At 35.8% G+C, this 12301-nt stretch overlaps 1 protein-coding gene across 4 annotated transcripts in view; it reads left to right on the forward strand.

Annotated features, from left to right (window-relative positions):
* Positions 1-12301, forward strand: part of LCLAT1 (lysocardiolipin acyltransferase 1) — a 223291-nt gene that overhangs the window by 91248 nt on the left and 119742 nt on the right. For all 4 annotated transcript variants that reach the window (XM_010384430.2, XM_030921701.1, XM_030921698.1 and 1 more), the window contains one exon: positions 7981-8179. In XM_010384430.2, the coding sequence (XP_010382732.1) occupies positions 7981-8179 (199 nt within the window). The remainder of the gene's footprint in view (positions 1-7980; positions 8180-12301) is intronic.

Consider the following 12301-nt stretch of genomic DNA (forward strand, 5'->3'; position numbering starts at 1 on the left):
TAAATCCATGGATGTTCAAGTCTCTGCAGTATTTGCACATATACTGTGCATATCCTTCTGTATGCTTTATATATTCTTTAGATTGCTTATAATACCAAATACAACATAAATGTTATGTAAGTAGTTGTTACTGTCAGGGAATTGTATTGCTTAGGGAATAATGACAAGAAAAAAAAGTGTGTGCATCCTCAGTACAGGCTCAACCATCCTTTTTTCCCATGAATATATTTGACCCATGATTGGTTGAATTCACAAATGCAGAACCCAAGGATGTAGAGGGCTGAATGTGTTTTGCTTTGTTCCATTGGGCTTCTTAGATCTATAGGTTGGTTGGTTTTTGTTTTTTTTTTAAACTGGGAAATTTTAGACCATTATTTTTTTCACATTTTTTTCTGCCTTATTCTCTCTCTCCTCATTTTGGGAACTACAGTTATATGTATGTTAGATTGATTATCTTGTCACATATGTCACAAAGGCTCTCTTCCTTTTCTTCCCCTGTATTTTTTCCCCTGTATTTTTCATATTGAATGATTTCTATTTATCTGTTTTCAAGCTCAATGACCATTTCTTCTATCATGTTTAATCTGGTGTTTGTTCATCTAGTGAATTTTTATTTAAAATACTATTAAGTTCTGGAATTTATTTTGAAAAGGGTTCTTTATTGGTTCTGTTACTTTCCTGAGATTTCTCATCTATTTATTAATTATAGCCATATTTTCCTTTAAGTCAGCTGGATGATGTCTAGTACCTCTTACTCTGTTAGGGCTGGTCTTTTAGGCAAAATTTCTTCTTGCTTTTTTTAATGTAAGTATGCTTTGTTTTGTGATTGGATTGCAAGAGTAGTTGGCAGGATCTCTTAATGTTCATCCAGCAACTTGTTATTGTCTACCATGTACCTAGCATTTTGCTAGGATGCAGTGATGAACAGGACAGATACGATCTCTGTCCTTGTGAAGATAATAGTCCTCTACCTAAAATGTCTTATCCTAATTGTCAATTAACAGAGTTGACTAATTTCTTTTCTGGCTTTCATTTGACTAAAACTCTTTTTCTTTTAGAGGACAGAAGTTGACTTCCCAGACCATTAATTTTTAGAGTTACATTTTTAAATTAGCTTTAATGATATGAAGCCCAGTGTTTCATTGCAACCCTAAATATATACCATTTACCATAAAATACTCATTTTATGTTGTTGCTTAACCACTATCACTCTCTATTTACAAGGTATTTCTCTATATACATATATTAAGTAAAATAAGAATACTGTTCAGTTTACATAATATTAATCATCACAAGTAGATACTTCTAAAACATCATCTACAAACTGTATGCTAAGTAATGTTACTGTCATCGTAAAATCAGAGACATTTCCTACTGTCTGATTTTACAAAACAGACATTTGACTGTTTTCGTGTCATTTATATAACTATTTTTAGTGTTTGTTTCATCATCTGTAAAATAAATTGGAGTAAATGATCTTTGAGATCTATTCTAGATTCAGAATTGTATATCTGATTGTAAAGCAAACATTCAGAGGTAAATGATTTTTTGTAATAGTCATGTATTGTTACTGTACGTCATTTTCTAAATGTCATCAGTTTTCTGTAGTATATGATCTTTTAATTATGAACCACACATTTTTGTTGAATCTTTCTGCCAAAACCTTGAGAGTTCTGAGAATTGGTAAAAATTAATATAATTGTAATGCTTTTACAGTGTCCAGTCACTAATTTTTGGAGAGCGAGCATAAGCAGGGTGCTTATTTTCACAGACATTGCAGACAGGTATTTGGTTTCACTATTGGCCTTCCCACTTTCTAGTCATTTGAACTTGGCTAAGCTCCTTAGCCTCTCTGTAAGCTTTTGTTTCTTCGTCTCTATAAAAAGGGATCTTAATACTACCTACCTATATCAGAAAGTCATTGTAATGATTAAACGAGATAATAAATATATAGCCTTTTTAGTATAATGCTTGCCATTTGGTAGATACACAGTAAATATTTGGTATTATATTAATTTTAGTTTTAGTTTTAGTTTTGCTTTTATATTTTAGGCTAAACTGGTGTTTTAAAGAAAATTCAAAATATAGTAGCTCAAATACAGTAGAACTGTATTGACTTACAGGTCCAGGCTGGCAAGGTACCTATGGTCTCTGATGTCATCAAAGGGTCCTGATGTCATCAAGGGTTCAGATGTCTTCTATCCTATTAATCCACCTAGCTTGGCCTCCAGCCTGGTATAATGTCTTCTTGTATTTGGTCAAGACTGGGTCACTGCCACTTCTTTGCCCCACTCTGGAGGAAGTCCAGAGCAAATGCTTTCTTTCTATATCAGTGACTCACGTGTCTAGTACATAGCAAGTTGCACATATCACTTTTGCTTACTCTACTGGTAAGAGCAGCTAAAAACTGTAGTAGAATCTGGGAAATATCTTTTTTTTTCTGGGCAGCCATGTACACAGTTAAAACTTACTCTGGAAGAAATGCTGGTATTCATAGGACAAGTTACTAAACAAATTCTGCAATAGCTATTTCTACTGTTATTAATATTAGTAGCATTACTATTACTGCAGAATTACATTATACACCCACAGTATTTGTACAGTTTCAATTATATACACTAAGATAGGTAAGGGAAGAGTGGGCAGAGAAGAGAATGAATTTTTTCTGCTTCATATGAGATGAAATGGGAAGTATGAGTGGTTCTCTACTGAGTATGATTCTTATGTTTAAAGATAGATATTTTTAAACAATATACAAACCAATCACTTTGTCTGATGGTCAGGTAGGGTAATAGCAATATAGTACAATTTTGGGAGAAGATTGGCCGAGCTGGACTTACTGATAGTGTGATCTTTTGAGATGTACCATCCTAGGAGATTTTCAAAGATAATTTCACCTATTCCTAACTTTTGTCTTATTAGCTGTTTGGACAGTTTAACACATAGGTAAGATTTAACTACCACAGTACTAGTAAAAAATTAGTATACATTTGGAAAACTGCTGTCACTCAGCTGTTTAGTTTACTAGTTACAGCGTATCAGGCAGAGAACGTTTTTTTAGTTAAGAAATGTATAGATGTTGAATTCCTTATAGCTAGGTTACAGAAAAATTGATATCCTAGTTTTGAGATAGTGAATGTCTCTGTTGAAAGAAACAGAGAAGAACTATCAAGGGTGTCTTTAATCGCCTTTTATCTCATACTTGTACAGCGAGCTAAAGGAGTTTTTAAGCAATAATAAAATATATTATTTTTAAATTCAGAATGAATTTATTTTTTTTTTTTTTTTTTTTTTTTTTTGAGACGGAGTCTTGCTCTGTCTCCCAGGCTGGAGTGCAGTGGCCGGATCTCAGCTCACTGCAAGTTCCTCCTCCTGGGTTTACGCCATTCTCTCGCCTCAGCCTCCCAAGTAGCTGGGACTACAGGCGCCCGCCACATCGCCCGGCTAAGTTTTTGTATTTCTTTAGTAGAGACGGGGTTTCACCGTGTTAGCCAGGATGGTCTCGATCTCCTGACCTCGTGATCCGCCCGTCTCGGCCTCCCAAAGTGCTGGGATTACAGGCTTGAGCCACCGCGCCCGGCCCAGAATGAATTTAATCTGAAATTTATTCTTATCCCTTATTGATGTACTTTATTTTAAGCAATCCCAAACAGTTAAAAATAATTTTCCGCTAAAAATAAATTAGGATAAATGCACTTAAACTAATTATTGCTTCACAAAAATAGTCACAAAATGATCTTCTCTTTCGTTAAGTTTCTCTTGTGGATTAAAATGATTTCGTTGGCAAGATTTTTCTTGTCTTACTATTTTTAAGGAGCACATTTTCTGTGCTAAAAGAGGCATAGCAGTGAAGTGTTTTAGAATCTTAGAATTAGATGAGACTTAGAGGTCACTTTGTCTAACCTAACTCTGTGGGCAAGAATCGCTTCAAGAACAATCTGCAGGGTGACCATTCAGTCTTTGTTTGAATGTTTCTATAATTTGGAGTGCATGTCTTTGTTCCTTTCATTTTTGGACAGTTCTGTTCAACATAATCAATATTGTAAGGGTCAAACTCAGCATGTGCTCAGAGCAGTTTTTGCTTCTCAAAATTTTAACTCTAACCAAACAGTCTGATTACTACCTGGGATTATGAAAATTACTTGGAGTTCTGTTCTTTCACCATAAATCATGCCTTAGGAATTTAGAGGTCATTTTCTAACTGTCTACCTAGGGCACAAGTTTCTTCCACAGCCTTCTGATCTTTTGATACCATTCCAGTCCTAGCATAAAACAGGTGTTCAATAAACATAGATTGCTGAATGTGATTTTTGTTTGTACTGTTGCTCTTAACAAAGTGGGTGCTCAGTGTCTTGAAGAATGAGTTGGGATTGCAAAGCCTCAAGTAGATTTGGGGAACCAGACCTAAGCTGAGCCTGAAAAGCAAAAGCAGATGGGGAGATGAGTTGTTATTACCTCAGACTAAATAAAGATCCATCAGAATGATAAATGAGAGTGAGAGCAGCAGGCATGATGGCAAAACTTTCTCTGTCATCTTGAGAGGAACCACTCTCATCTTTGTGTTTTTATACACGATGGAACACTTGGACATAGTAAGTAGTGGTATATAAAAGATCCTTGGAAAATGCTTCCATATTTCTATTAAATAATACACAGAGAAATCTTTGACCAATTAGGTAAAAATTATCAGAATTGTTACTCTTCAATATAAGAAACAATGCATTATAAAATTTTGTAAGATTTATTACTGTTGACACTATTATCCCTCTCCTATACTAGAAATAAAATAAACATGAGAAATATGAGAATAGTGTCTTTTTTCCCAGTCTTTTACTCTGGATTATTTGAATTCTGGAGTTCTTTATAGATATTACAACTTTATTTCTGTGTAGTATATTTGTTTTTCTGCCTTTGCAGGAGCTGTAAATAAGGTTGACTGGATATGTCTCATCTGGTATTACAACTGATTAATGTGGACTTGAGATCTTGGCTGCCCAAAAGGTTATTTATAACTTTCAGGCATATTCTGATAGAATGCTGGATATCAAAGGAGAGAATGTCATGTTATATGAGATGTTCCTGGACACCTGGTCTTGGTGGTAGTGGTGGTGGTGTTTTTTTTTTTTTTTTTTGAGACGGAGTCTTGCTCTGCTGCCCAGGCTGGAGTGCAGTGGCCGGCTCTCAGCTCACTGCAAGCTCCGCCTCCCGGGTTCACACCATTCTCCTGTCTCAGCCTCCCGGGTAGCTGGGACTACAGGCGCCCGCCTCGTCGCCCGGCTAGTTTTTTGTATTTTTTAGTAGAGACGGGGTTTCACCGTATTAGCCAGGATGGTCTCGATCTCCTGACCTCGTGATCCGCCCGTCTCGGCCTCCCAAAGTGCTGGGATTACAGGCTTGAGCCACCGCGCCCGGCGGTTTTTTTTTTTTTTTTTTTGAGACAACATTCTCTTGCCCAGCTGGAGTGCAGTGGTGCGGTTAGATCTCACTGTAACCTGAAATTCCTGGACTTGAGCAATCCTTCTGCCTCAGCCTCCTGAGTAGCTAAGGCTCTGGGCATGTGCCACAATGCCTAGCTTTTAAAAATTTTTTGTAGAGCTGGAGTCCTGCTATGTTGCCTAGGCTAGTTTTGAACTCTTGGCCTCAAGCGATCTTCCTGCCTTAGCCTCCCAAAGTGCTGGGATTACATGTGTGAGCCACCACACCCATCCCAGTCTTGGATTTTTAAATTTTGTTATTTTTCATAATGAAAAGCAAAGGATTGTTTGGAGTCCATAGGTATCATATGTTAGAGATTGCATATATAGGGTTAGATATGAAGTTTGGGATTTATAGGCTTAAGATTTTTAACTCTTGGCCAGGCGCGGTGGCTCACACCTGTAATGCCAGCACTTTGGGAGGCCGAGTTGGGCGAGTCACGAGGTCAGGAGTTCAAGACCAGCCTGGCCAACATGGTGAAATCCCGTCACTATTAAAAATACAAAATATTAGCTGGGCGTGGTGGGCGGGTGCCTATAATCTCAGCTACTCGGGAGGCTGAGACAGGAGAATTGCGTGAACCCAGGAGGCGGAGGTTGCAGTGAGCCAAGATCACGCCACTACACTCCAGCCTGGGCGACAGAGCAAGACTCCATCTCAAAAGAAAAAAAAATGATATTTTTTGCTGTGGGTCCAAGCCTGGAGGACTCTGCCATGATCCTTTTTACCAGGACGTCTTACATGTAGGTATTTCACTTTCAAGGGACTTTTTAGAGTAGGGGTTATAATTAGTTGAGCAGTTATAGACCCTTTTGAAAATCTGATGAAAACTGCAAGCATTTTACTTAACAAAGTATGTGTACACATTGACATATCTTTATATACAGCTTAAGAGGAATACATTTTTATTGACCTCTTGGAGGCCATCCTTCTAGGACATAATAGGTACTGGATTAAATACCCATGCTGAAAGTGAACCTCAACTGTGGGAAAGTAACTTAATGAGGACCTATGGGATATCTGTAGCTACTTAGTCCAAATGATTTTGTATCAAGATGTTAACACCTTGACTCTGTAGCAATTTGGACATACAACTTTTCTAATTTCTTTTTATTGTCTAGTATATTTCTTTAGCTAGTATTATTTTGAACCTGTGTTTTATTGATCCTGTTATGTTTTTCAAAGTCTTACTGTTTCCTATTTCATTTTTTAAAAAATGCTTTTCTTGTGTGTGAAGTGTAGCAAACATACCAGAAAGTTATTAAAACACAAATGTACAATTTAATGAAAAATTTTGAGTGTAACTATCAACTAGGTCAAGAAATACAGCATTGTCAGCTCTCCAGCAAGCTACCTAGACTTCCAATCAAAACACCCTCCTTTTGGTAGAAATAGTTATTCATCTGACTTTTAAGATAGTTATTTTCTTCTTGTTCTTTATAATTTTAGCATCTATATAATCATCTTTAAAATATCTTAATCTTTTAGAAAGTCTTGTATATTGACATTTATGGTATATATTTTTGTTTTGCTGTCTCTCAAAATTATGCTTCTGTGTATCTTTCATGTTGCTGTAGGTACTTGTAGTTCATCTACTTTCATTGTTGTATCATTTTTCCATTATATGAGTACACCACAGTTTGTCTGTTGGGTGTACCTTGTTTAAGATTATCATGATATTCGCCAAGAGAACTTTTGATTCTGTACTGTATATTTGCCTTTAGATAAATTTCTCTCTTTATTAATAAGTCAAATATTAACTAGTAAATTTGTTACATGTGAATAATTTGAGAATTCAAATAAGAGTTTGAAATCAATAATCAGGTTTTATTATAATCTGTTATTTTACTTTCAAGAACTCGTAAGTCTGTAATATATTGTTTTTCTAAATATTTCATATGTATTGTATACCTGGCCCATCAGAAAAGTGAATTAAGCAAATTCAGCAAATATTTGAACATTACTGTGTTCCAGGTACTAAGGCTTGTAGTATTTTAGTAGATGTATAGTTAATTTTTTCTTTATATAGTGTCAAAATAAGTAAGATCTATGTTTTTGTTTTTAAAACATCATAGTACAGGAAGCTATAAAGTGAACAGTTTAACTTTCTGGGATTTTTTTTCCCCTGTACTCAGTGCTAATTCTTTTTGACTATTCTTTCTAGAAAAAAGGTAATAATGTTACATATCTATATCCTTAAAATATTACACAGTAGAATCTTGATATACACCTTTTATACTTTCTTTTTACTTAATAAGGTATCTTGATTTCAAGGACAATTAGCATTTTTTAAATTAGGAAATCACAGAAACTTAAAATAGAAATAGTGCTTGATATTCTTACTCTTCTAGATAACGTCACCACCCAATTTTTTATTATAGAAGCAAGGATCATGGGAAATACTAACTTTTGTATATTAGAAATCTTAAGATTTATTTATAGGGCATGATAAAACTTACCTATGGAAAATCATATTTTTTCTCTATATCTGCATTATTTTCTTAGGCATTATTGGAGACCATGTTTGGTGTAAAAGTGATTATAACTGGCGATGCATTTGTTCCTGGAGAAAGAAGTGTCATTATAATGAACCATCGGACAAGAATGGACTGGATGTTCCTGTGGAATTGTCTGATGAGATATAGCTACCTCAGATTGGAGAAAATTTGCCTCAAAGCCAGTCTCAAAAGTGTTCCTGGATTTGGTAGGTTATTCATACATTATTTTAAGTGGCTTATTCATTTTGCTGTAAAACTGACGTAAGCATTAAAGCAATTCCATTTTTTTCCTCATTGGGCTAGAAACAATCTCAGGTTCTTTTGTCTTTAGTGGATCTGTTATGGCAGATAACTTCATTTTAATCTCTTTTTAAAAAATCTTACGCTGAAAGAGAAAATAAACTGTTCTCAAGGAAATGGATATATAGTATCTGAGGACCACCACATTGAAGAATATGAATTAATAGTTTAGTAACTTTTTATTGCAGGTAGTACTTGTGATTTCGGCCAGAAACTGGTCTGTGCTGATAAACTACTTGACATTGACTAATTGATTGATATGCATGTAGTAAATATTAATTGAATACCTAGGTTCCAAGCATTCATTATACTAGGTGCTAGTACTTTCTGAACTTCCCAATCTATAACTTTAAATTTTTTTAAAAGTCTTTTTATTTTGCTTGTGTAATATAATATTAAAGTTCCTGGAAATGTTTATTTTAAATGGCTAGGAATACAGCATGTTCACTGTGTGTTGGAGAAGTAGGGATATTTCAGCACTGCATGTTAAAAATAAATGGCCTCCTTTCTCAGCTTGCTACTTAATGTGAAATAAGGGAGGGGAAAGATTATAAATATATTCAAATCAGTTATTCCCATGGGTATATGAAGTACCCACTGTATCCTCCTGACAGCCTCATTAATTACATTTATACTTCTGTGGTTTACCTAGGTAACACTTCTTACTTATTTAAATTATGTACCCTCTTAAACCATGCCTCTATTAGTGTACTGACATGGTTTATGATTTGTGAGGGCAAAGGGCAGGCCCTCACAGTATAGACTAGTAAGGTGTTTGTAGTTGATTTACTGTTTTTTTTTTTGTTTTTTTTTTCGTTTGAGATGGAGTCTCTCTCTGTCACCCAGTCTGGAGTGCAGTGGCGCTATCTCGGTTCACTGCAAGCTCCGCCTCCCAGGTTCATGCCATTCTCCGGCCTCAGCCTCCTGAGTAGCTGGGACTACAGGTACCCGCCACGATGATGCCTGACTAATTTTTTTGTATTTTTAGTAGAAACGGGGTTTCACTGTGTTAACCAGGATGCTCTTGATCTCCTGACCTTGTGATCTGCCCGCCTCAGCCTCCCAGAGTGCTGGGATTACAGGCGTGAGCCACCGCACCTGGTCAACTGTTTGTGTTTTAATTGCCTTTGTACTTATAGCTTTATCTTTCTCTTTGCCACTTTTCCATATAGTGATCTCAGGGTAGTCAGATTTCTTACATGGCAGCTGGCTTTCCCTAGAGAACAGTCTCACTTGAGAACCAGCAAGAAGCTACAAGGTATTTTATGACCTAGCCTTAGAATTCAAACAACATCACTCCTACCGTATGTTATGTTGGTGGAAGCAGTTACTATCCTCAAAGATTCTAGAGGACGGAGCATAGACCCCACAGATTGAAGATGTGTCAAAGATCTCAGTATTTAAAAACTGCCACATCCCTAAGAGGACTGATAAATAAAAGAGAAGGCACATATTACCAGTAGCAAGATTGATTCTACATGAGATATACCAACAGGATATTAAGAATAACATTATGCCAATGACTTTAAAAGTGTATATGAGATTTAAAAAATACAGAAATGCAACTGACAAAATCTGACATCAACAGAAAATGAAAAAGCCACAGTTATGTGTCTAATAGAGATTGAATCCATAATTAAAAGTCTTCTTACAGAGGTTTTTGAAGGACAATGGCAGCTGTGTATTTTTCTTCTCCCTAATTTTAAAAAATTTATGAAATCAAGCAGGAGAGGAAAGAAAACCATGTATCACCTATGTCTTTTAGTATGAGAAGACAAATAATGCCATAAGCTTTCAATTGATTTATGAAGAGAAGTAAATTCCAAAACATTTCCTTCTACCCTCCCATCTTTACGAATTTAAGAGTGCTAAGAGTGGGGAGAAGAAGAAGATTAAGAGTAGAATGGCATGCACCTGGGGCTTGCCAGCAATTCTGTCCCTTCTAGTGGTAGAGCATTGTGTGCATGCGTGTGTTCACCCCCCAGGGTCAAAAAACATTTGCCTTCCCAGCATTCTTGCTTCCAGTAAAGCCACACCACAGCATCCACAAACAGCTGCAGCCTAGGCCAGTGAGGCACTCAGTAGACACCACTGATGTTGATGAAAGCTGAAGAAATCATATGGAGTCTATATTACTGTTCTTGCACGGAACCAAAGTCAAAGCACCCTGCCCAACTGAGACTATACAACATATCTACAGGAAAAAGTTTTTCCATATACAAGCTATATCATAAAATTGGAAAAAGTGGCTGTTCTATTGTGTGCACAGATACCAGTGTAGGACACAGGAAATGTGAAAAAGCAAGGAAACTTGATACCTTCCAAGGAACACAAAAATGCTCCAGTTAATATACCACAAAGTAAAGGAAACCTATCAAATGCTTGAAAAGGAATTCAAAATAAAGATCTTAGGGAAACTCAGCAAAATACAAGAGAACACAGATAAAGGATTCAACACGATCAGGAACCAATTCATGATCTGAATGAGAAATTCAGGAAAATGGTAGATATCATAAAAAGAATCAGAAATCTCAAAACTGAAAAATTCAGTAAATGAAATAAAAATAAAATCAAGAGCTTCAACAATAAACTAGATGAAGAAGAAGAAAGAATTTCTGAACCTGAAAACATGTGTTTTCAAGTAACCCAGTCAGATCAAAATAAAGAATGAAGAAAGCGTACAGAACATGTGGAACACCATTAAGTGATCAATTTTTGCATTATGGGAGTTGGAGAAGAAGAGGTGAAAAAAGGCATTGAAACCTACTTAATGAAATAATAGCTGAAAACTTTCCAAGTCTTGGGAGTGATATGGACATCCAGATACAGGAAGCTCAATGATCTTCAAATAGGTTGAACCTGAAAAGGGCTTCTCCAAGGCACTTTATGGTCGAACTCTCAAAAGTCAAGAGAGAATTCTATAAACAGCTAGAGAAAGGTGTCAAATCACATAAAAGGGAATCCCCATCAGACTAATGGCAGATTTCTTAGCAGAAACTTTACAGACCAGGAGAGAATGGGATGATATATTCAATGTGCTGAAAGAAAAAACTGCCAGCCAAGAATACTATAACTGGCAATGCTATTCTTTAGAAATAAAGGAGAAATAGTCTTTCCCAGACAAGTGAAAATGAGGGAATTCATCATCACTAGACTGACTGTAAAAGAAATGATTAATTACTTCTGCATCTGGAGTAAAAAAATGATATCTAAGCATTATGAAAACATGCAGATAAAACACACTGATAGAACAGATATGTAGATGAAAAAGAGAAGGGACTCAAACATTAACACTACAGAAAAATCACCAAATTGCATAGATAAACAATGAGACAGGAAGAAAGGTACAAAGGATATACAAAATAACTGGAAATCAATTTAAAAGTAGTGGGGATAAGTCTTCACCTATTAATAACCTTAAATGTAAAGCATTTAAATTCCCCCAATTAAAAAATGTAGACTGGCTGAATGAATTTTTAAAAAAAGACCAAGCAGGACCCAACTATATGCTGCCTACAAGAAACTGACTTCACCCGTAAAGATACACATAGACTGAAAATGAAGGAATTGAGAACGAAATTTTATGCACATGGAAACCGAACATGAGCAGGAGTAGGTATAGAGTTTCAGATGAAATAGACTTCAAGTTAAAAAAAGAAAAAAAACCCACAACATAAAAAGCGACAAAGAAGGCAATTACTAATATATAGTGATAAAGGGATCAATTCAGCAAGAGGATATAACAATACACACACACACACACACACACACCCCAAACACTGGAGCTCCCAGATATACAAAGCAAATATATCTATATTTAGACCCCAATATAGTAATAGTTGGGGATTTCAACACCTCACTCTCAGCAACAGATAGATGATCCAGACAGAAAATCAACCAAGACATATACTGGATTTAAACTACACTATAGACCAAGTGGACCTAACAGGTATTTAAACAATATTTCATTTAACAGCAACAGAGTGTACATTATTTTCATCAGTTCATGAAACATTCTCCAGGACAGA

Source organism: Rhinopithecus roxellana, chromosome 17 (assembly GCF_007565055.1).
Source record: "Rhinopithecus roxellana isolate Shanxi Qingling chromosome 17, ASM756505v1, whole genome shotgun sequence".
NCBI classification, from domain to species: domain Eukaryota; kingdom Metazoa; phylum Chordata; class Mammalia; order Primates; family Cercopithecidae; genus Rhinopithecus; species Rhinopithecus roxellana.